The sequence below is a fragment of the Poecilia formosa genome, unplaced genomic scaffold, assembly GCF_000485575.1.
Source record: "Poecilia formosa unplaced genomic scaffold, Poecilia_formosa-5.1.2 Scaffold113, whole genome shotgun sequence".
NCBI lineage: Eukaryota > Metazoa > Chordata > Actinopteri > Cyprinodontiformes > Poeciliidae > Poecilia > Poecilia formosa.
In genome coordinates this window covers 1,224,448-1,250,259 of record NW_006800052.1, presented here as the reverse complement: position 1 = coordinate 1,250,259, position 25,812 = coordinate 1,224,448, and the positions used below count along the sequence as shown (strand labels likewise).

The 25,812-nt window shown below is 38.8% G+C and overlaps 2 protein-coding genes across 13 annotated transcripts in view; one reads left to right on the top strand and one right to left on the bottom strand.

Annotated features, from left to right (window-relative positions):
- cdkl5 (cyclin dependent kinase like 5) overlaps nt 1-1,138 on the bottom strand; it is a 36,366-nt gene extending 35,228 nt beyond the window's left edge. For 2 of the 7 annotated variants that reach the window (XM_016675378.1, XM_007560152.2), the window contains exon 1: nt 806-1,138. The gene's annotated coding sequence lies outside the window, so the exon portion shown is untranslated. The remainder of the gene's footprint in view (nt 1-805) is intronic. The other 5 variants (XM_007560155.2, XM_007560154.2, XM_007560156.2 and 2 more) reach the window with 4 other exon arrangements.
- A 63-nt stretch (nt 1,139-1,201) lies between these two features.
- On the top strand, nt 1,202-25,812 carry scml2 (Scm polycomb group protein like 2). 6 transcript variants are annotated; one of them, XM_016675379.1, is made up of 16 exons: nt 2,465-2,816; nt 3,918-3,934; nt 5,292-5,357; nt 6,621-6,672; nt 6,872-6,940; nt 7,310-7,380; nt 8,897-9,131; nt 9,542-9,630; nt 10,814-11,057; nt 19,225-19,538; nt 19,770-19,899; nt 21,216-21,422; nt 21,942-22,115; nt 22,664-22,879; nt 23,062-23,216; nt 23,984-25,812. In XM_016675379.1, the coding sequence occupies exons 4-16, from the start codon at nt 6,651-6,653 to the stop codon at nt 24,107-24,109; spliced, it is 2,052 nt and encodes a 683-aa protein (XP_016530865.1). In that variant the 5' UTR covers nt 2,465-2,816; nt 3,918-3,934; nt 5,292-5,357; nt 6,621-6,650; the 3' UTR covers nt 24,110-25,812. The 6 variants fall into 6 exon arrangements, with proteins under 6 accessions (XP_007560221.1, XP_016530866.1, XP_016530865.1 ...); XM_007560158.2 differs by lacking the exon at nt 3,918-3,934; XM_007560159.2 differs by lacking the exons at nt 2,465-2,816; nt 3,918-3,934; nt 5,292-5,357 and adding an exon at nt 1,202-1,284.

The window sequence follows — 25,812 nt, the reverse complement described above, 5'->3', positions numbered from 1 at the left end:
GAAGAAGAAGAAGAAGAAAAAACACTTTAATGTTGATTTGGCTCATGTGCCTGTGTGTGGGCGTTTTCCTATGCAGTGTGCAATCCACACATCTTAGGCTTTCCAGGGAAAAGAAACGAGATGTGGATGTGTGTGTGCAGGCCATCGGTGGAGGACATGGTGCTGAGGGGGAGGTAACAGACAAATTGGAGCAACTTGAAATACATGAAGACCTGAATATTTATTTATCTAAAATGGTCAAGGACGTGTTTTAATGAGCTTTCTTGATAAACTAAATGAAATAACCGTTAAAGTCGAAAGAAACACAGATAAAAACAAACAAACAGAAAAAAACCGAGGTGATGTGCTCGAACAAAAAAAAGAAAAAAAATGTAATAAGAACAAGTGAGTTTGAGTGTGCGTGAAATATAGCTTTGCTCGGGCGTCCGCGTGCACGAAGGAGTGTGCGCTTGCGCGTGAATGTGATGTGCAAAGGAGGGAGAGGCGGAGTGGGGAGGGGGGAAGGATAGTAGCTAATGCTGGTCTGCTCTCTCTCTCTCTGCACCGAACTGCGTCTCTGCGGAGCGGAGCGCAGCACCATTCCATCGCTGTCCACGCGTTTCTCAGCCTACACAGCAACCAGTGCATACATCATACAGAGCAGCCGGAGCACGCTCACCACAGTGCAGCACAGCAATATACACCGACAGGGCTGTAGAGCAACCCGCAAATCCACAAGAATGACATTCACTTCCAGCGCGCACAGGGGTGAAATAAATCAGGTGGTAACGAAAAGCACTGGCGATCCGACCAAAGCAACGTTTACCTGCATATGCGATGTGTCGCCTGTGTGTGGAGGAAGCAGAGAGCATCATTCCCTGGGAAAGCGATTATGTGGGGAGGTGAAGAAACATCCTGTGGAGCGACAGGGGCGAGAAAAAAGAACCACGGGCCTGCGCGTCGTGACACGATCAAATGTCCTGCCCACTCCGGCTCTGGGGGCAGATAAGACCTGGATCCGCAGACATAACGTCGATGACGGAAGGGTCAGTGTACCGTCAACAGTTCTTCGGAGGCTCCGCGTTCGTAGCCTCAGCATCAGCTGGTTATAGCAGCAAAGTCGTCATTCCTGTGAGCGACGCAGCCGAGAGCCAATAGGAACGTGCGCGTTCCAGCAGTGCGCTTGCATCCACCGCGAGCTGCGATCAGATAAAACTTTGACTAGATCCAGCGCAGCATCTGTTGAATGGAAAGTATTTTGGTTGCTACTCGCCTTCCTCTCTGGTCACAGAACAACAGAATCAGGTCTGTCTGCAAGACCCACTGATTAACAATCTCCTTCCTTCCTGCCTTCGCTCCTTTCTCTCTCACCTACCCCTCCCCTTCAGGATTGCACTAATTGAGGAATCAGAAGAGTTAGCGGAATTCCACAGTGCCTCGACCTGTTTCATAATCAGGAAACGTATTTTTAATCTGCACCTTCATGTTAGATGGATGGCAGTGCAAACAAACAAACAAACAAACAAAAAACTTATTCTGAAAGCCATGCAGTTTGACCTCTGCAACAAAATTTAGCTGAAATTGAAGGTGAAAACGGTCCGTCTTATTTACAATTACATTATCATATCAAAATGCAAAGATTTTTGTTAAAGTACAGAAAAGATGTAAATAGTTTTTTAACTGAAACAACAAAACATAACTATTGCCTTTTTGATAAATTAACTTTTGTAATTTTGCAAGTTTGAAACAAAACAGGAAGCAATATTTTAGAATGCTCAAACACAAAACTCGCCTCATAATTTCATCTGCAAGAGCAGAAATAAACAGAAAAATTTATATAAGAGTTCAACTTTGCAAATATAAGACATTTTTAAATATGACTGACACTTCTTATCAGGAAAAAAGATAATCAAAATACATATGAACTTTTATTATATAGTTAGAACATTTATGATGGCACCTTGCCTTTGGCTCCCTTCTGTGGAGAATTCACGATGAAGAGCAGATCCACAAGCAAACTTTCTCACTAACACTTAAAGCCGCACATAAATTTGAATGTGTTGAACATGTATTTGACTATGAATAAAAGAACAATGCATTCAGAATGCACTTTTATTTAACTTCAAATAACAACATGGACAAGAACATAGATATAGAATATATAAAAGACTGGGAAAGACCAAAATTGTTATGTCAATTGTATGCCCAAGGTAGCTAATGACACCATGACTATTTGTAGGTAAAAATGCCCGATGGCTGCTTAAATACACATTAACAGTTTAAATAATAACTTGAATACAGAATCAGAATTCATTTTTATTGTCATTGTGCACAAAAGAAAGCACAGCGAAATAAAAAAAAACATAATTACGTATTTCATATAATCATAAATTGTTTGATTTGATTGAAGGTTATTTTTTATTATTATTATTATTTCTTTTTAGATCAGACAATAATTTAGCTGAAAAAAATTGGGTTCTCTGCCGTCTGGTAAATTGGTCATTAATGTCCAAGCTGCTGTTTATTACCATCAGGATTTACGCTTTAACTTTCTCTGCACGTAAATCAGAGAGCGATTAAAAACATGAATGTCATTCGTTTGCATGTGACCCCCACCGTCTGTTATGAAACGGAAACATGAGGACATTTCTGTCCAACTAGAGCGACTAATTATTAATTCCCCTCCTGTGACCGCTGGTTTTTTTTTCCTCCGGAGCTCCGGTGGAAAAGATGAATTACAGCACTGCGTTGTGGACATGCGCGGAGCTGCAGCGAATATGGCGGCTTGCATTTGATGGAAAGTGAGGAGTCTCTCATCAAAACAGCCCGCTCTCACGGTTTGTACCGCTGCTATCTCATAAATAGTCTCACGGGCCGCAGGTGACGCGTCTCTGCCCGGGTTCTTTTCGCGGCTGCTCGCCTTTCCCTGCTCCTTATCTCCGCGCACTGATAGATTGTTTATACTGTAGCTATTCTGTGCAGACGGACGGACGGAGAGAGAGAGAGAGGGAGAGAGATAGAAAGCGAGAGAGAAAAGGGGGGCTTGGCGCTTACTGTAGCTACTCTGAACTCTGCAGATATCCCTTCGCTTTTTTTGATTGCTGGCTTCCTGCAGAGGTTTGCACTAAAACTAAGAGGGGGGAAAAAAAATCTCCCGCAGCATCAAGAACCACGCTGTAGATGAAATGTAACGTTAGCAGTGTGTAGCCTGTGTAATGAGCACCGTCCCGCCCACTAAATGTGCCCGTAAACCAAATGAAAATGCGTCACAGACTTTTCTTCACCTTTATTTTGAGCCACGCTTTCTTCGGCTTTTCGCTATTCCCAGCTAGTTAAAAATTAATTAGACGTTTGCTCTGATCAATAACGCAGGGCGTGCAATTACCTCAACATTTTATGGTGCGATTCACGGCGAAATTGGCGTTTAAATAGTCCAAATGTGAACTAGTGGGGCTTCATAAGTTGTTTAATGTGATGTGATGCAGCGGCTCACACCCATCTCCAGGATCCGAGCAGCAGTAACATGAGCCTTCAGGCTCCCCGTCAGTCAGAGTCAACACCGACAGGGTCCAACAACGGGGTTCTTTCAGAGGATTTTACATCCAAGTTTCTTTTACTTTTTTTTGTGTCGTTTAAGAAAAAAAAAAAAGATATTCGGAAAAACAAGTAGACAAAACAGCAACTAACAATTTCTTAAAAAAGTCTAGACATGAAATTGTGCCAGCAAGAAATCGTTTTATCAAGTCAGTCTATCTAAATTATTTACCGATCTTAAGTATTTGCTTCTGTAGTTTGATAGTGAAGTGTTACCATTTTTTTCTTAAGTAAAAATGTTGACAAGTTGTGAATGTTTATATGTCAGTGCAGCAGTGCTTAGTTATTTTCTTTATTAGCTTATTGCATTATGAATATTATTTGCTCTGTTATTTCATTATCAGAAACTCAGAAAGTGCAGGTGAGATATTCTAAAACGTTTTAACATCATTAAAAACTTGTAGAATCATTTCCGTTCTTGATTCATTGCATTTTTTCAAATTAATTGACTAACTCATTTGTTTGTTTATGACACAAACTTACTGTGTGATGGTGTTGTTTTTAGGTGGAAAAATACAACAAAGTATTTTTTAACATTCTTGTTGCATAGTCAATAACCCCTTAATAGAAAATGTAAATATGTTGTCATACTAAAAGACTATAATTTTTCCCTACATGATCTGATAAATCAGATACATTTCACGATTGCATCTTTTCAGAGATTTTAGTCGTTTCCCTGTTGATCATTTCCAAAATAATTGAGGCAAAGAAAGCAGAGCTCTTTGTGCTGGTTGTTATCCAAAATAATATATTCTTTCTGCAAACATATTTTTGTGATCACATAAAGTCTTTTTGATCTTTATTTTGTGAAGTAGTAGTTATTGGGTGAAAGCTAATTACAGTGAAAACAGTCTCACAATACAAAATTAGCTCTTTACTGTATTCTTTTTTATTAATATGTTAACGTTTGACTGACTGCTTGGATTGAGGGATAAGCATCTTCCTTTAAAAGTTTCGTTTCTTCCAGCATCCATAAACGACCAATTGAAATGTTACATTATTCATTCACGTTATGACTAAAGTAGACATTTTATTGCTATTAATTAGTACTACTTACAGTGTCTCTGCATTAAATGTTTCAGATTTTTTTTTCCAATACTAGATGAAACGAGAATGAAATAATAACGGCCTCACATTTTTGAAGTAGAGTTTTTATATAAAATCAGGTCTTAGGCCACGTTTTAAGCCTTGCCACAGTTTAGATTTTGTTAAACTTTATCCAAATCCCAGATCAATGTTAGACCCAGTGGAAGTGGGGGCAGTAAAAATGAAGTGCTTCCTGGTCTGCAGGGCAGTTCAGTTTGACCCTCACAGAGCAGAGCAAACACACACTGGCCTTTTTTTTTTTTTTTTTTTTTTTTTCCCAGAGAGCAGGAATCCTTTTCAAGTCCTCACATCCACACATCTTAATGGCTTTTTATGGCGGCTTGAGCTGCTTTACGATTCCTTCAGGCTAAATGGGATTCACTCTTCAGGAGGAAGGAAAGCCATGCTGCACTTCCTAAGACTTTGCTCACACGAGATTTTAACCTTCAAACTAATGGATCCGCCTCGTAGCGTGTAGCTATTTTGCTGCTGTGGATTATATTTGTTGGGCATCTTGACTTGTTTATGGACTTTCCAGTGCATAGTTTTCACAAATCCAATTTTGACTTTTGTGACATTTCAGTTTAAACAATGCAGAAATGCTTCATTTAATCGTTTTCACTTCACTGCAGCGGCAGGCAAATATTAGCGTTGCGGCAAAGCTATTTGGGATGGAAGAATGCCACGAAACCTGAATGGTGAGAAATTGCAACGTATATTCTAACCGAGTACGTTTTTGACTCTGTTTTTCTTTTGGCAAATTTTAGATGGTAGTTAGTGAATAACAAATTTTAAAAGTAAATAAAAAAAAAAATGCTAGCTACTAATGCAGAGTTACAGGTTAAGGAGAGAAAAAAAAAACAAAATCTACACAAATATAAAAACTTTTTGATTTTGTTCACAAATGTTCCTTTATCCCGCTGTGAACAAACTCAATTAAGACCCAAAGGTAGCAAAACACAAAGGCTGCAAATGGATCAACAAAAGCTTAACAGAATATAGCTAAAATTACCAGGAGGTTAACCACAGAGTGGAGCTGTAGCTTTGAATAAATGTGCAACTTAAAGTCAGAAGTTTCTCCCAGATGTGACGTATGTAGAAAAACTTTATGTGCGATACATGATGCTCCCCACATTTATTGGCACAGATGGTTTACATCTGCAAAAGGCCTTGAAATGCATCCGTCTTTTGTTGCAGTAGCTGTGCTTAGTATAGAAAAAAAAAGATGAACATATAGTTTGTGTGAATGTTTTATCTCTCTCCATTTTTCTCACTGTGTGTGGTGGAAAAATCGAAGTTTGTCCCTGTTCCACTTGATTAAATTTTTTTGCTCTGACTGATGGAGAGCAGATTTAGGTTATTTACATTCATAACACTTTGCTTGAATGGCACGTTGTCTCGCCTTTTCTATTTTGAAGAGTAAACCAATGGGCCATAGTAAAAAGAAACATGCACAAAATGCTTTTTTTTTAAGCTTTAGGAATTGCTTGGGTTGAAACTAATTGTGATGCTGGTGACTTAAAATAAGACTCAACATTTTTTTTGTATTTAATCTCAAATCATAAAAAGAAAGATAAATCGTAAATATTTTTATTTTTTATGTCAGTGTAATAATGTCATTAGCGTTACATTCTAAACATATTTTTCTCAACACTAATTATGCTGAACACAAATAATGAAGTAATACAGCAGATGATGTGTGCTGTGATTTTTTTAAATGGAAAAATTGCCATTCAGTTACTGAACTTTCAACACTTTGATTTCTCTTCTAATATTTACATGTAATTTCGACAATCTAATGTAAAACAACAATGTTTGGATGAAATCAGATCAAAGGTTTCAGATGCAATCAAAACCAGAACTTATTTAAACTTGTGATTTATTCTGAAATGTTTATAAATTCAGGTTTCTTTAGCGTTTTGATAATGATTACAGGCTGTTTCTTTCCTGTTTCTTGTCAGGTTTCTGTTTAGCCCTCTTGTCTGGCCATCATGGGACGGACGCCACAAAGAGGTACGAGCACCGAGTGCGTTGTTCTCGGGTTGTCCGGTCCGAGATCTTTCAGGATTTGACCCCAGTCCGACTCTCGGATGCATCACAGAGCGTGCCTACCATTTCAATAATGTCGTTGGTGTTTAATGTTCACGACGCGGTCAGAATGTTGCCGCTTTGTCGTCTTGTTCTCATTGTTGGATTATTGTTTTGATTTCAGATCCAAAAGAGGAGAAGAAGGAGAGGCGGAGCAGCATCACAGCAGGCTCTGCCCTCGACAAATCAAACGGTCAGATATCCTGCTCTTCATTGTTGAACTTTGCAGTAACACTTAAGTGTTGATTCCTTATTTAGTGGCTTTCTTAAATTACTTTTTGGAAAACAGAAAAATAAGCTACCTCTAAGCTACCTAGAATTAGCCGCTGTGCATTCATTCAGATCTTAAGCTGCTATTTTTTGAGTCTTTAAGCAATTTAATTACATATTTTATAAAGTTTTTTTTATTAGCTGTGTATCCACTGATAGTGTTTTATTTAACATCAGTTGATTAATGACTTAATCTTTATTATTTTTCTTGTGTTTATCTGTTTAGCTATTCATAACGTATTTCCAAGTAAGAAGCTATTAATCAGTTTGCTGCTCTTATCTTTGCAAACAGAGCCATTTAGCTGGGAAGACTATCTGAGAGAAACCTCGTCTGTTGCAGCATCGCCTTCTTGCTTCAAACAGGTAGCTGATCTTCACAGTAAGATGCATTTTTGGTCTGTTATTCCATCACTCCCCAAAATCTATCCCTTTATTTTACTACATTGTGCCCTTCATGTTTGTAGCTGTTCTGTTTTCTACGTTGGTGTTGCGTCGTTGCAGCTGCTGCTTAACGGACGCTTATTTTTTATAAGCTTATTTTATAAGCAAAGTTTAAAAACTATAACAGCTTCTTACTGTCAGGCATGTGGAGTTTTTCTTGAAATCAACTGTGTTATTAAATGACCGCATACAATAATACTACAGTAAGTATACGAGAGTCATATGTGAGCATACGATTTAAAAACAAGTAACGACTGAATGTCATTCCAGTGGAGATGCGTTAATGCTGACACATACTGTAAAAGAAAAAAAAAAGTTTTGCTTTCTACTTGCAGAGAAAATCAACCTCTTCTATTGCCAAGCTTGACGACAATACATATTACATATCTACATATCTACGCATTAATTGGCAAAAATCTGTCTTTTTTTTTGTTTTTTTTTTCCTTATTCTGCCTTGACTGGTCATTGGATGGTTAAATGGTAGAAGGTCTGACTTTTTTCTTGTTTGTTGATTTATTTGGTCCTTAAGCAAATTAAACTTCAGTGGATTCTTTGATGCACTTCAATAAAGGTCAGGGACCTGCTATTGTTCTTCTCTTGATAGAGTATGATTTTGATAGAGGAATCAACATGAAAGGCTGATTAACCAATCAGAATTGGACTAGGGGCGAAAAGAAATGCCAATTTAAAGAGTTAATAAAAGAAAACAAATATATTATTGATATTATTTTCCTTTAACAGCTCAAGACAAACCAAACCATTACTCTTTTATTGCCGCCAGAATATTCCCTCATCTCTGGGGTTGCTGTCATATTCAGATTTTTTAAAGATATTATTACTTTACTTAATAAAATAATTGGTTCACATTTAAGGTTTAACATCTTCCACATTTAGGGTAGAATTAATCATACACATCAAGAGTGTTTTAAAGATTTTAGATTTTTTTCATTGGTAAAATAAAGTCAGCCATATAAGAGGAACAACTGACATGTATTGACAGGTTAACATAAAAGTTTTGAGTTTTTATAAAAGTCATATGTTACCTCTATTGCACCTATGTATAAATCAATTTTCTTGTTGGCTAAAAATCTACCATGAACATTTTGAAGTGGCCTGGAGAAAACTATGACAATAGGAGAATAGTTAAATCTGATATGTAATCCCTTTATTTTCTGTTGGACTCAAAACTACAACCTATTTTATGTAACCTGCTGCACAGTTTTCTTTCTTTCTTTCTTTCTTTCTTTTTTTTTACAGCCAATCTTTGCTACATTTATTTTCAGAAATGAAACTTTTTTTAAAAAAAAAAGGAAAATAAAAAATTGGACAAAATCAAAATCAGCAGGCCAGACCAGTTCTGTTCAGTAAAAATCTGTTTTGTACAGCAGCCACATGAACAGAGAGACCAATTAAAATGACTGATGGTGTCTCTCTGCAGTCTAGAATCCCCCCTTCCAATGATTTCAAAGCGGGTATGAAGCTTGAGGCTCGAGACCCTCGCAACTCTAACTCGGTGTGCATCGCCACGGTGATGGGCATGATGGGGACTCGCCTGCGACTGCGGCTGGATGGCAGTGACAACACCAACGACTTCTGGCGGCTTGTGGACTCTTCGGACATCCAGCCAATAGGAACCTGTGAAAGGACTGGAGACATGCTGCAGCCCCCCCTCGGTGAGCGTCTCTAACCACGAGGGCTCACAGCTGGATTTCTGACCAGTAGAAAATTGTTTAAAATCACAACAATAGTTTAGCTTTGATTTGAGCTGCAAAACATGTGACTTATATTAAGAGAGGTTTGGAAGGAATTGTGACTTTTTAACACTTTTTTTCTTTAGTTTTAAGCTAATGTTTGTTTTGAAACACAGACGCCTTAGGTTGAGTAATTGCAGAATTCAACTTAACTGAGAATGAAAAAGATAAAACGGAATCACACCAGGGATACTGTTAGCAATCCTGCGTAGTTTGCTTTGCCATCCAGATTTTCTCCGTTAGAAAGGCACATAAACAGGCCCAACATACACTTGACAAATTCCCAACAGGATTCAGAAGTGATGACTGTTTGGTATCTACTCCACATTCAGGTTTCAGGATGAATGCATCCTCGTGGCCCATGTTTCTCCTGCGGACGCTAAGCGGTGCAGAGATAGCCCCCGCCTCTGCTTTTAAGAAGGTAAGAAGGCAACCTAAAAAAAACCAAACACTTAACTTGTAGAATGGTCTGATCCTTGTGTCACATAGAAGATTCAATCTCAGATTCAGTCAGTGATCTGATCTGACTTAAGGAGAATCACTAAAATGTCTGTAAAATATATTTGAACAAGGTAATTATCATTTCAAAGTGATTTATTTTCAAATGAAGCCTCCGTTAGACAAAGACTTGTTTTTCAGATAATTAATGTTTCTGCGTACCAAAACTACAGGGAGACATTTATCAATCAAAAACAGCACCTGTAAAAGTATATGACTATTTCACATTTTATGTTACTACCGCAAATCTCAATGTACTTGGTTGTGGTTTTAGAGTTAGACCAACATAAATTTGTGCATAATTGGGATGTTATGAGAATAAAAACCTGAAAAGCATGGTGTGCTTTTGCCTTCAGCCCCCTTCGTGTTAATAACACCCTTAAAACAAAACCCAGTTAGGTTACAAAACAATACCAGTCCACATCGCACTGCTCAACCCATTATCTGGGAAGATAATGGGTTGAGCAGTTATATCATACTCTTCCACTAGATGGAAAGAGTATGATATAACTGTAAACCTGCCAAGAGAAAACTGTCCACCTAAACTCACTGGCTGGACAAGGAGAGCAGAGAAGCAGCCAAGAGGGCTGTGATGACTCTAGAGGAACAGCAGAGATCTAAACCTTAAGTTGGAGAATCTGTTGACAGGATCGATATTGGTTATGAACACTCTGCAAATCTGTCTGTTGTGGAAGAGGAGCAAAAATGGTTTCTTTCTTTCTTTCTTGAAAGAAACCCATAAGAACACCTGTGTTCAGTTTGTTACAAACCATGACTTGAGATTACGCTCCGAGCAATCTGACTGGGCCTGAGATATTTGACCTTGACTTGCGGCTGAACATATTCACTTAGAAGTGTAGTTGAAGCTGTAGCTCAACAACTTTTTCTAGTACACAACTAGAAGAAGTTGTAGCTCAAACATGACAAAAGTCCAAGAGGTAAGTTCACAAGGCGGGTCGACACTGAAACCAACGCAGTGGCATACGCTCTAACTTCAGACCTGAACATGAACAAAGAATGCTTTGATAGTTGTCACGAAGTCAAAGTAGACTTTTACCTCATTCCTATTTTGATTGTTCCCATGTTTTCATATTTTGTTGCTTTAGGAGCCATCCAGCCCAGACAAAAACTACTTCCAGCCCGGCATGAAGCTGGAGGCTGTGGACAGGAAAAACCCCTACCTGATCTGTCCCGCCACGGTGGGAGAGGTCCGAGGCCTGGAGATTTTTGTAATGTTTGACGGCTGGCGAGGTGCCTTCGACTATTGGTGCCCCTTCGACTCCAGAGACATTTTCCCCGTTGGCTGGTGCGCCCTGACGAAGCACAGCTTACAGCCACCAGGAAACTTCTGTAAGTACTTCCTTTTGTCGTTTTCTTTACCAAGCTTTTGAATAGACTTTTCAGGATTTAGCTAAATCTTTCATCTATTCATAGAAAATGTTACTTGAATAAAGAACGTCTAATTTTTCAGCTATAGATTTTCACTTTCAGTTCAGCTTTACTTACCTCACAGCAGGTGCAGAGAGAAGGACAAATACTTATTTCGTGTTTATCTTGTCTGATATAAAAGTTCATTCCTAATTATTCAAGATTCTGATGTTTTAATTCAGATTTGACACATACTATCCTAAGAGAAGACATGACGGTTTTCTGTCTGTCTTTGGTCTTTTGATTCTTCATTGTGAACAGGCAGGGTTTTTCTGCTAATTCACCACTAGAGGGCGTCAGATGTTAAATGCTTGTATTTGAAAGTTGTCTGTAGTGGATTTATTTAGTGAATTAGCAAGAAGGAGATGAAATCCACACTGAGTTGCTTAAAGAATAAAGTCTTATGTTATAGGTTACAGGTTTTCTTTTATTATGTATTTCTGAACTTGCCAGCTGGTTGCTTATCATTTCTCGACATCGTTATGGATTCAACAAAGCCTGTGCCTTCACGGTAAAAATCTAAATGTTCTCTTTTTATTTTGTAATCCATATTGTGTCTTTGTTTAGCACTCAAATGGCATAAAATATATAACATATGATGCTAAAATGTTAAAAATACAAGGTATATTTAAAGAAATTTAACACACTGTATTAATTATATCCATTGTATTTATAAACAGAATTTGTGTAGTCATTCCAACCTTAGTTTACTTAACCTTTGTTTCTAGCAAGACAGATTTCCTCTTAATCCAGGGACAACAGATGAAAATTAATTAGTTCTGGTGCATTTAGAGTAATGCTAATTAATGTGCTTTGTCCCTGCCAGTTAATATAATAAATTTCAAATGACGTATAATACCCTCTTAAAAGTACAAAAATGAATCACTAACAATATAATCAAATTGTGGCTTTGATTTTGCCTACAAAAAACCTGAATAATGTGAGATGAATAATGGATCCTTCATTAAATATCCAAAAACACAGAAAATAATTCAAATTCTCATTTAGGTCACTCAAACTGGAGACTGTAAAAAAAAAAAAATAATCTATGCACTTCTGAATCATTTGACATTAAACAAACGAATTGTCTTCGGTACGGGTCAAAACTTAAAAGCTTTGCGGAAAAGATTACAACTACAACAAAGAATAATGATAATTGGAAGAACGCGTCTGTTTTTTTTTTTTTTTTACAAGCAGGTGAAAAAGTGAGGGCTTTGTGGAGGTGTTAATGGGCTGATAATTAACTTTGCATACGAGAGAAGAAGTGAGAGACAATGTAATTACTCCTTCTTTATCTGGCTTTCATTTAGTTCGTCCTCTTGACCCCGATACTTGTTTTTTCCTTCACAAAACCAAAACATGCCAAGACCGAATGAAATGAGTTTTTCGAACAATACCTTGCTCTAGTCATGCAGTTTTTTTTTCTGGTAATGCATAAAAAGTGCATAATGGTGCTTTTTTTGTGAATAATGTATGAATGCATGTCTAAGTGTAACACAAAGGCTCCACTCCTCTTTGTTTGTAATAGTAGAAACCAGTATGAATGTCACTTTTTGGCTCCAAATCCTTGGAAAATATTTTCGTTTCAAACTTTCAATTTGGACAGCATATAAATACTAGATTTTCAGCTACTGAGAATGGATAGAAAAACAAAGGGGTGACTGACAGGTCTTAATAAGATTCAATCCCAAAGAATAAAATTGGTATATTTTTTTATATATGCACATAACATAATTGGATTTTGCTCCTGCTTATGATTTCATTTTAAGTACTTGTTATTATTTGGTTGAAGATTCTGGTGAACATATCTTTAAAAAGTCAGTAGAAATCTGACACTTCCTTTTTTTTTCTTTCTTTTTGCCGTTTAAAACGCAGATTAAGATGTCATTCAAGGGCCTTTCCCGCTTTGTCCCAGAGTCTGGGTGATATCCGACTTGGTCAGCTCCCAAAGGAGGACCCAGCCATCTTTCATCAGAAACCGCCTGAATAGTCTAGGGTTACACTGAGATGGACCCCTCCTGGGTCTTTGCCGTACGTGTGTGTGTGTGTGTTTGTCTCTTTTTCTGAGGAGAATCCTTCTTATGTGTTCATAACTCCAGGAGTTTTCATTCATTTCAATCACGGCCCTCCTGATCCAGTTTAACCTTTTACCCCCCCACCCCACCCCGCCCCTCTCCAAAAGCTTAAACCATCCCCCACTGTGTCTTGGAGTCCCGCCGGTAACCTCTCCCCACCCTCACAAACGCACACATTTTCTCCCCCTCCCCCAGAGGATTACTTAGAAGCAGGTGACTGATGCAGACTGTCGATATGGCAAACAGATAACATTAATAAATGGCTCAACTTCCCCCCCGTCCTCACCCAGTTTTCCTGTCCTTTACTCGCTCTATCCTTCCCCTGCCCCTATGCAAATTCACCAGCACCCCCCACCGCTCCCTCCCCCTCCTTCTGCTCATTCATTGGTGAGGGAAGCTTTGCAGCCCCGTCAGCCAGCAGCCCGAGGAGCAGCGTGGGCTTTGTTGTGGGTTTTCTGCCGGGAGAAGAGAGACGGGGAGAGAAGCAGCTAATAAAGACACCGAAAGTAGACAATGAAGTGCAGATGAAGCGGCCGCCGGAGAAATAGAAGCAGCGTCTGGAAGAAACGGAGCGGTGACAAAGACAAACCAGGAAGCAGGGACTTTTATTGCCAAAGACATTACTAACCAGTACTCCCGTGCGCTGAAGTTCTGCTTTTTTCTTTTTTTGTTTGCGTTTCCTGGTGAGTGGTGTCAGTTTGTTCTGTTGCAGGATTGTAGGAAAAACTTTTTATCTGGCTTTAGGTTTTACTTTTCAAAATTAATTATTTAATGTTTTGTCACCTCACATAATCACACAATTGTCATTAATAGCTGTTTTATGGCAGGTTACCATTGTCGATTTGATGAGATTGGAGGGGTGTAGTGATTTTCTTTTCATTTTTTTACTAATACTGCAACTTTATTTTAGAGGGGGAAAGTCTCCGAAGACACAAAATAGTGATCAAAACTAATACACGTTTGGTTACTATTGTGAAGAAAAACAAGAAATGGAAATAAGTTAATATGTTGTTCAGGTAAAGACAATAATCGTCCTTGTTGAATTTATCAATCATTGTTGATTCTTCAAATTATTAGCAAGAAACTTGTATGAAATAAGGAACCGGGCTGAGAAGGTTTCCCCCAGCATCGGTGGCTCTATTTAAGTTTGGAGCTTCATGTGTTTCTAATCACGTCTTTGTTTGTGTGCAGCTGCTTAGGAAACAATCAATGAATGACTACTGGGATTTGTCTTTATGTTTTTATGAAGAGTTAACTATTTCATGAAGTGTGGTTGTGTTCAGGTGAAGAGTTAAACAAGCAATTCGCTCTGTGTTTCAGTGTTGGATGAAGCTGGTCGATATGTGCGCCTGAACAGATTCTGTTGTTCATGCTTTACAGCTTGAAGCCATTTGTGTAACTTCCCTTCTCTGCTTTTTTTTTTTTAACATGCTGTTACACACCTGAAGTCTCAGAGTGGTGTGAATCAGTCAAAAGAACAGCCTGTATATTTATATTTGACGTGCGTGTGTGTGTGTGTGTGTGTGTGTGTGTGTGTGCGTGTGTGTGTGTGTGTGTGTGTGGTTTGTAAGCTTAATTAGATGAGAAAGAACTCTGTGAAGCCCCTCCCCAGGACTCCAGACTGCAGACACACTTCTTTAGCGGCGCCACTTGTACACACACTTACACACACACAAACATGAACTTGCATACACAACCATATTTCCTCAGGCTAGGGTTTTACACAGGTCATCGGGTCGAGTTCGAATTATATACTCATGATCAGTACCATATGTCCCTGCTTCATTGTAGTGCAGACATGCCATTCATGATTTGCTCAGATTTCTTTCTGTTTTTTTTTTTTATTTGCTTTCTCTGATGTCTAGTTATTATTTTGTGGGGTTCCAGTTTGTTAGACTACGCAAGAGTTTAACATCTAAGTGTGATATATACAGTCATGTGAAAAAGGTCCTTCAAAGGAATTGTTCACTTATGTTTCTGGTCTTGTTTTGAGTTATCTCAGTAAAATAAAGTGATTTGATTGCACTTAATCAGCAAAAAAATCAATCACCTTTCACTCATTAAGCATTATTATTATAACTGATGCAGTTGGTTGTTTGGTGTCACCTTGGTATGGGAACCTCACAGCTAACGTTGTAATCTAAACTGGTTCGTTTGTTGCACGCAGGATTGAAAATGAAAGGATGAACCAGACGATTTCTGAGCAGTCTGTCCTTAGGCAGGAACTGAAGACAAATTATTCTTTGTGCAGAATACAACCTCTCGTGATCTGTTACACAATATCAACTTCTGCAAATGTGACCAGTTTAAGGATTCGTGGAAAACTTTGCTGTAGGCAAGCGCTACTGCTGCTTGTCTTGTATTTTTGCTGCCAATAAATTCTCTTCAATTCTACAAAAAAAGTTGGGATTTTGGCTAAAGCAACTTCAGTGAGAAGCTTCTTACAGCCGTCTATTAGTCTTTGACAAAGACCTGAGGAAAGTTTGCCTCACTCCTCACTTTCAGCTGTGAGGCATTTCAGGGTTTTCCCTGCATCTAAATTTCATAAGAATATTTCCTACAACGCTTTCTAGTTTCATTGTTTCCCTTCTTAACACAGTTACTTGGTGGCTGTTTTGCCAAGTCCAGCTCTGCTTCAGCTTTGTGTTTTACAGATGGTCTCTGATATTATCCGTGCAGTTTTGGATTCTTTGACATCGAGCTGGTCAGGTTCTGCTGGAGTAAAAATATTCTCAAACTCAACACTTCCACCTTCATGCTTCACATTTGGAACGAGGTGTCCTGCCTGCTAACCCTCCATGGAAGTTAAACTTGTGAAGTCTCTTTGTGATTGTACAGCTATGCACTTGCACATAGACAGTCACCAGAGGCTTCTCTAGGTCCTGGAATGACAATTAAGGGATTTTGGAAATTTATTTTAGGGTCCTGCGGTCTGTTCTTTAAATGTGCTTTTAAGACGAGAGCTGGGCATGTGGTAGTTTTCTTGAATGTTCTCCATCGTTTTCTAGACTGTGAGAAGGTTAAATTTAATCCCCTTTAAAAGAGGGTTGGGCAATATAACGAAAATATATCATGATTTTTTTTTATTGTCAAATCAAAATCACAATTTTATTTCAATGTGCCTATAAGAAATCGTAACTTCTAAAAAAGCTTCTCTAAACATATTCTGAGTTTTCAAAACTTTTCTACACTATTGCCATTTATCAAGTTTGTTGTCAAGAGCTGAAGTGCATGATTTTTTTTTTTTTGACTTTCAAAACTAAACGGCAACAATCGTGTAAATTCTTTATTATCACCTTGAAACTGTGTATCATGAGTATTGTTCAAAAACTCATCATATTTATAACTTAATATTAATCATAATATTTTAAATAATTATATCACACTCTCACCAACACATTCAGGTTGTCTCCTTGATTAAATAATATCTGTCAGTGATAAATTACGCCCTGCAGCCTCGACACATAATCCACGCAGCGTTCAGATTGTTTGGCTTTGATGAGAGAGAGGATGCTGTAGGAGGTTTTAATTAGCTTTATGATGTTTAGAGTTCAGGGCGCTTCATTCCTGGTGAGGTTTGCCGTGTTGACGCTAAATAGAGACCTTAAGCTACATTTTATTGTTTTAAATACAATGCCAACAGTCCAATAAACCTGACGACATGGACACCGCTTGGACAGGCAAACTAAAACATTATGAAGATAGCAAACATCCAGCCAACTGTTTACTTACTCATTATTGGCCACATGGCTGCCACCTGCAGCTCGGGAATAGGATTGGTCCTGCAGGTTCCCTCTACATATAGTGAAGACAAAACATCTTCAAAAAAACAGGGCAATGTGAAAAATATGGCCTTTAATAAAACATCATATAGAAAATCATTTAAACCAAGGGGAATTTTTGAACAGGTTTTCATTTATAAGACTTTTAATTTCACCAGCATTCATTGTAGAAAACTAGCATTTTCCAAATCTCCGGCTGATCAGCCAAACTTAAAAACGGCCCTTGAATTCATTCATAGGGGAAACAGCAACGACATTGAGGTCGGATGTATTCTTAGTAAATATGCTGTAGGTTGAGAAGCTAAAGAAAAAGGAATTATTCACAACAATAGAGAGGATGCAACTTAGAGGTAATGTCACAATGTATCCACTGTGGCAGTTTTGTCAATAAGTTTTAATCCTTCATGATTTTCTATCAGCACATCGCCTTCCCCATGTTTCAGGTTATTCCAGTTATTGAACTGCCAGAAAATAATAGATGTGAAATTCTTATTATAACATTATACAATTTTTTTTTTGGGGGTGGGGGGATATTTTCTGCTGAGCTTCATTCAGTTTTTTTTTTTATTTTTATTTTTTATTAACCCTCTCTCCCATTTTGTTTTGAGCAGTGAAATATTTTCTGGTCATATAATTTTTCCATTTTATTTTCTGGTCATATTGTAAATGATATTTCTTCCTAAAAGTTTGACGACTTGCTGAAAGCCCCCACAGCTGCGCAGTAGAGCAGGAACTAGACGATGAATTAGATCTGATAACGTCAGTGTTTGATGAAAGTCATATTTTTGCAGATTTCCTTTGAAAGGTGTTGTCATAGGGAAGCGCTCAATCTGTTTTGCATAAATGTGATTATAAACTAATATATGAAGAGAATAAGACATTAATCACAGCTATGGAAATGGTATGATGGGCTGTCACATTAGGTGAATATATTACAGGGGGAGATCAGAGAAGGCATTCCAACCCAGATTTATTCGCCGAATTAAAACCCAACTGACTGTCACTCTTCAAACATTTTAATGCGCTTTGGGAGAGTTTTGCAGCTCCTGGTTTGATGTGTGTAAACAAGGCTCTCTGCGTTCGGGGTGCGTCGATGTGCTTCTCTAAACATGTTTTCTGTGACCCGTCCATTACAAGCCAGTGAGCGTTTGCTCCTTAAAACAAGACACTGTTGCATTGTGTGCCCACTCTCACTCATTTTCCAATTAAGCAGCTTTCACTGCTCCCCTCCCGGTCCCTCTGAGAGTACTGTAAAGCCTCCATAGTTACTCTATATTGCTTCAGTCAAGGAGGCTCTGATGAAAGCTTTGCCCCCTCGAGAGAGTCAGTGTGCGCTTTCAGACCCCCATTCTCACCAAGCACCACATTGTTATTGAAATACGAGATGGTTATCTTTCTCTTTTCCACTCTCATTTTGCCCTGTCTTGGACACATTCACTACGCGATGATTATGTGATCGTATCACAGTGTCAAGCTGAAGCTAATGATGTCAAAAAGGGGCGGCGCCTCTGTGTTTTCTTTTTTTCTAACATCCTCTTTGTCCTTTCATGCTATATTGAAGTAAATATATCACATCTACAAAATATGATATGCTACATTTTTGTTTGTGTGCAGATGCTAAAGTGTAAACATGCCTCCAAAAAACTTGTGTACATTTTTTTAAAACATGAAATAGGAAACATTTCATCTTAGTGTAACTTTAGAACTTAGGAATGATGCAGTATTTATTTATATTATTTATAATTAACATTTTATATTATAGAATATAAGTCAATTTCAGTGAAACTGGAGGAGGAACTGATCTGTGCTGAATTCATTCATTCGATTTGTAATCCTAAAGGCAGATTGAAATATTGCTAATATAGATACTTTTAAATTGATATTTACATTTGAGCGCTACAGTTTTTATTTTTTCCATTTTATTTTCTGGTAAACTACAGAGTCACATAATTGGTTCACTCTTCTCCATGCAGAGAATCCAGCAGTGCAGTGATTGAGAACGATTAATTAGGTTTTCACAGCATGTTGATTTTATGTTTTTATTTGTGATGCAAAACACCCAAATGACAGACAATCTAGGAAATAAATCAGAAAACAAATCTTTTGACCATCAGTCCATGTACACTCCTTAATATCGTGATGAGAACACTGTTGATTGATTTTAGTGTTGTGTCTGTGTGGAAATCTTACTTTACTCCATCTCTGTCCCACCGGACCTCCGTTTTTCCTCAGTTACTCTTCCTGGTGCACTTCTCGCTCCGGTTTCTTCCACATCTGCAACACGTCGCTCCTCTTTCAACTCCTCCTCATCCTCGACCTCCATGCAGACCTCATACCGACTGCCAAATCCCCTGCCGCCCCTCCCCGTCCGCAAGGGTGTCCGAGGTCGCCGTCCAAAATCCCAGACCATTGCTCTGCTGAAAGCGGCGGCTGAGGCGGCGGCGGCGGCAGCAGCGGCTGTGAATGGAGCACCGCAGAGCCCAGTGACTGAGCCTTCACTGGCCCCCAGACCACACAAGAAGCGAGGGCCGAAGCCTAAAGGCAAGGTGAGATGTCACAAGATACTTCGTCTGTTCTGCATAGGGAAAACAACCCAGTCATGCTTCTTTATCCAGTCTTGCAGAGATAAACAGCACATCTTCACTCTATAAGCGCCTGTGTTATCCGCAGCGCCATACATGTGTAGAAGAGATTCAACATGCCAATAATAACCTACATGGAGCCAATTGAAGCTCGCAGAAATTTAATCAAAATTGCTTGTTTGCTTTTTGCTCCAGAAGAAACCTCTGATGGGGCAATCCCCAGGCTCATCTCCAGTTACTACCCCGCCTCCAGAGGTCAAACTGAACCCCAGCCATGTCTCTGTGGACAGCAACCTCAGCAACGGCTCAAATGTAATTTGCACAGGTGAATAACAAATTAAGCTGATTCCAATGAACAGTTTGTAGTTACATATTTACTTATAAAGAGTTACACTTGTGGTTGTTATCGAAAATCAGTGACCATAAAATAAAGGAATGTGATTCAATTTATTAAAAAAAAAAAGACAATTGGTGTGTCGTGTATTGAAATAAAGGTATGTCTAAGTGAAAAACAGATTTTCTTTAAAAAAAAACAAACAAACAAATAATCAGTTCATGTAGAGACAGCCAATAAATGTTTTTACAAAGCAATTATAACAAAGAGGGCCCAGCGATGGGAGAGGTCTGGTTCTTTTGTAGTCTAGCTAGCTCCAGATGGAGACCCTCAGTGGGTAAATAATCTGACAGTCCTCAAGTCTCTGCCAACTCTGAAACCTCAGGGCAAAATTCTGAGGCCTGGTGGCATCTCAGGCCAGCAGCTGCCCCCTTGCTTTCATTACTTTACACCATGATGGATCTAAAGTATAATTGCAACCTGCGCATGGCTAATGAGTTCATCTGTTCCACCATTTTATGCTTAACAAAAGAAAATGTAATTAATTCAACTCCACATTTTTACTAATCACAAACTTGAAAGTCTAAAGACCTATTTTTTGGTTTCCATAAAGTAAAATTACAGTGTAATATCAACCAAAACAAAAGGCAGTCAGTGTTTTGCACCAGCTTGGCTTATTTTAACCACTTGTGTTGTTGGGCTAAACCTGACAAACAAATAAAACAATGTGGGTCGGGACAAGACGTGGTGAGAGGCAAGTTAGGTTGCAAAGGTACAAAACCACAGGAAACAATTGCATATATTTAACATTCCTACTTTGACAATGTTATTAATTGGACAGTTTGATTTTTATGGCCTGACTATAAAACAATACAAAACCGGCACACACTGGAGTACCACTAGCAAAAAAGGAAAGGTATTTCCTTTGATTTAACAAATCAACCATGCTTGTCCAACATGAAGCGTTATGGCTAATATTATATAATCCTCTTAGTTAGGCATGGCAGTGGCAGCATTGGAATGGACAACAGCTACAGTGGGGCAACGACTATATAAATTATCCATCCATCCATTTTCTTTACACCCTTGTCCCTAGTGGGGTCGGGAGGGTTGCTGGTAATATACAAATTATTTTTTCATAAAAAAAAAATAAATTGAAAAAATAAATAAAAAATATTGTAATATAGTGAATAAAATGTCAAATCACTTAAAAACAACATAAACCCAAAGCATTTTTAATTCTGCCAAAAACCCTTCACTTTTCCCTGTTTTTTGTTTTATATTTCTCTTGGTTTGTGTCCCTGCAGTGTGTGTCTATGTCAACAAGCACGGCAACTATGGCCCACATCTAGATCGAAAACTGGTCCAGCAGCTGCCAGACCACTTTGGTCCAGCTCCAGTCAACGCAGTCCTCCAGCAGGCTGTTCAGGCCTGTGTGGACTGTACGTATCAGCCTTCGGTGCTGCTGTCCTTTCTGCAGAGCCAGTCCCACTCGGGAGGAGAGGTCATTAGAGGTAAATGCAGTGAAAAGGCAAATAATTTACTTCTTTATGCTAAGCTAGTCAACTTCAGCCTGTAGTTTCATAGTTTTCAAAACCTTTTCTTACCCGAAAAAACACTGATTCATAATTAATATCTTAATAAAGCAGTTCTGTCAGTTTTTATGTACATGTGCAGATTGGTCAGAAAGGTAAACTAACAAAACATTGCTTCTGCAGCAGCAGCTCATGTCAGAACCATTTCTGTAATCTGAACTGACGTCCGTCTAACCTGGTTTGGGATCCAGGGATTCAGTCTTCCTCCAGGGAAAGCTGTGGACGGCGTTAGGAGGGGGTGGGCTTTAATTTGTGCCGGCTTGGCTTGGGTGGGAGGGCGTCATGCCGTGTGGAGCGGGTGAAAACTAACGTCTTATAAAGGGAGGGTGCTAACCCTGAACCATCTGCTGTTTTGTTTAGCGCTGAATGCATATTATGCATGTGCGTGTGTGAATTCGGTATGTACACCCCGTGATAAGTGCTCTGCTCCGCCCTCAGTTTGCTCGGAGCACGGCATTCGCTATGTGAAGTTGCCCTCGGCCTCCAGCGCGTCGTCTGTGCTGCGGTTCTTGGAAAACATGTGCCAACACCTGGAGAGTGACAGTCTTTTCAGCTCGCAGCCCTTCAACCCCTACAGCAACAATACGCGCTTCTACAACAGAACCAAATCAGGTGGGGAGATTTGCTTCAGTCTCTGAAAGGAAATAGTAATTTGGTTGATAAGAAGTTTGTCTGGACTACATTTGTAATTGTTGCCATTCTTAAAACTTTATAAGCTTGGCGTTCCTCTTCCATAAAATCATACATTTCATAAAATCATTACTCACATAAATGTAAAACAAGATCTGTGCTGTTGTTTCAGGAATACTTACCAGTGTTAATACATTTAAATGTATAGATTTATATAATTGAAGTGAAAGAATGCATCGTTATGTTACTTAGACTATTTTTGATGGGTTGGAGAGTAGCCTTCAATTTGTGTTGTAGAAGTCACAGCGAAACAGTGACTTCATCAGACACAGCAGTCACCAAGCTCTCACCTTGGGGGGAAGAACTGTTTGCTACATAAAGTACTGGGATCACACAGTGAATTTAACATCTTTAATTCACTTCTAATCACACTGCCATTTAATGAGTCCACTATGAGCTGCTCTCACTAAATATGCATCGTATTGTCTCTGAGGTTCATGGAGTATGTGCCTCGTCTTGTCTTGAAACAGAACCACTGTCCATCACTGAGAACGGCGTTTCCAATGACAATCCAACAAAGGACCCCACGCCTTCCCCTCGGCCGCTTCACAACACACTGGACTACAGAGCAGCAAAGAGGGAGCGGCCGTGTTATCCTGGACACACACAAACACCTCCGCCTCTTCGGCGAGTCAGCTCCAACCCCCCTGAGCTCGGTCCTGTAAACACACACAGACGAGTGGAAGGTAGGTTTTAAAATGCACAAAACCAAACACTGCTTTTTTTTTTATGTGAAGCTTTCATTCTCTGTAAACGTGCAAAATCTTCGCGTAGATTTCAAAACGCCCTCGTACCAGAGCTCCTGTCCATTTGTAAAAGCAAAAGGGCGTTACTTTGACTAGGTCTGTCTTCCTCTCACATTCTACAGCAGCTAGCTCAACAACAGGCCCAGATCACATGAAACAGGACAGAGAGACTTCAGGGAACAACGCTTCCTCCTGGTCAGTTGATGAGGTCATAAGATTTGTCCAAGAGGCGGATCCACAAACTCTTGGTCCGCATGTCGACCTGTTCAGGAAACATGTGAGTATTTCCGTCAAATTAACAGATGTCTTGATGCATGCTTTAGGTGTGGTGCCAGCCACACAGAAGACAGCTGATTTTGTTTCTGGTGAACCACTTCTGTGTTGATTTGACCATATATTTCGGATCACTATCCTTCAGAGAGACCCAATAATGAAAACTTTTAAGTTTGCTGGTGGAGTCCACCACTAAGTTGCCTGACATTTCTAAATTTCATTAAGTCAAATATTCTAGCAACAGTTCCAGGGCTTTTGGAAGAGAAAAAGGCTCACAGAATGACAGTAAAGTCCTCTTGTGTTTTCAGCACATTTGTTAAATTAAAACTCAATTTTGGTCACATTTGACCAAAAGCATGTGACTCCGGTTTTAGACGCAGTAGAGTTTAGATAACTTTACAATTAAATGCGTCAGTGACGTATGATTTGAAGTGAACACCTTTGTCAAATCATACAAAGGTGGTTGAACAATTATTAAAAACGTATAGTGTTTTCCTTCTCTGAACTTCAGTGTTCTCCTGCAATGAAAGAGTAATTCTCTCAAGGCTTATTTAACTGCTGTGCATATTTTTTTTGTTCCCGAGGAATGCTGCTTGTGCAAATGATCGCTCCGATTTTCTTGTAGCACTCGCAATCCTACATTGTCGTCATCTCAACAAATCAGATATTTGTGTATGTTTAAGTGTCCAACAACATGAACATTTTGGCTATGAAGTTTAGAAGCAAGTATATACCTTTGTAATCCTGAGTCTGATGACATCCTCTCTGCAGGAGATCGACGGCAAGGCTCTGATGCTGCTGCGCAGTGATGTGATTATGAAGTACATGGGACTGAAGCTGGGTCCGGCTCTTAAACTGTGTCATCACATTGAGAAGCTGAGACAGACCAAACATTGAATGATGATGCCAATGATGAAGATGGGACTGTTTTGTCAATGGTGCCCAAACCTCCTTGTCAATTTGCAGGAATGTTTTGCGGTACAAATCCGATAAGGACACCGAGGTCATGTTCTGGTACTTTTTGGGAATACTGGGTTTTAGTAACAGGAACATAGTTTCTGCATAAATAGTGGGAATCATATGAACTGAGGCTGAAAAAAAAAACATAATTCCTCTTACTTTTATTAATTATCTATAATGAAATTATTTAGTATATTTTTAAGCAAAATTTAGTCTTTCAGTGTAGGAAAATTCATAGAAGACACAATTATAGAAAAGCAAATATCAGTTTGAAAACTTTTATTTCCATTTTAAGCTGATCATTTCTGAACTATTATCACCTGTCAGGAAGCAAAGCTTGTGTAGGAAGTTGAACCTATGCACTGCAACAGTTGGTATCTGACACCATAGCATAGACATTGGTTTTGTTTTATGTACTTTTTTTTTGCCTTATGAGTAAATGAAGGCCATATTTCTGAATCCCAACAAGTCTAACTTTACATTTCTACTTTTAGCTGGTAAAACGCGGTACACAGCTCTGAATTTAAAACTAGAGATAATGCACAGTAAATATTTTATTATGATTCAGGCAGTGGGGTTTCTGAAGGCCTGTTTTAAAACGGACAGCTCAACGTTGTTTATGCATGCTGCAGGATGTATGAGCACGGATGCTGTAACATGGACTGAACAACGAGAGCACCTCGGTTATGGGGATTGAAAGGGTTTAATCCGGAAAAAAAAATGTTGGAGAAGTCTGTGTTTGCTGAAGTCAATCGTTACGGTATAGTTTTATTGACAAAGATTATGTATTAAGGTTAGTAGAGTGGAGACTGATTTGATTCAGAAAGTGGCAGTCTTGTACAAAATGCCTTCCTGAGTTATGGAACTGCAATGATCTGCATGCTGGATGACATTTGTGCTGGTCAGCCTTATCTTGACTGCTGACAGTCAAACACACACTCGAAACCAAGACTTTAAGTGACTGGAATACTCCTTAAGTGTTTTGATATTAACATTAAAAAGTGCATCATTTATAGTAAAGTCTGATTTGTGTGCAGGATGTACAGCAACCAGACTTGCTCTACCTGAACATGATGGAGAAATAGTTTTGTACAAAAGTTAAATTAACAAGTAGGTTGTTTGTTATTTTGTACCATTTTGTACTGTAACAAAAGTGTATCCACCTGTATCAAGTGTAACCATTTTTCTTTTTTTAGCCTGAATAGTGTTTTGTGTGACCATCAAATATCTACCTGCAGAGTAATGATGTGTTTGAGTAAATATTCTCGTTTCAAAGTGTTGATCTGTTTTTGAAGGCAGAAATACTTATTTTCTGAACATTTCAGAATCATTTGCTAACCAAACCGTGTCTGCATTTTCACACTGACAGTCTCCTGTAGTGGCAACAAGTTGATACTTGAGGCCGTGTTGCTTTAATGTGAAACTCAGGTTTTAGTGAGGGTTTTTCTCTTAGAAGATGTTTTACATGATAACATTTTTTGTTCAGTACTGCAGCATAATATTCATTATGTTTATTTGTAATGCCTATGTATTGCTCTGTAGCATTTCTTGTGTACCAACACAATTTTTCTACTGTATCACAAGTGTGTTTAATATGTCTACTATGCATTCACACGATTAAACATTTGTTTATATTGCCA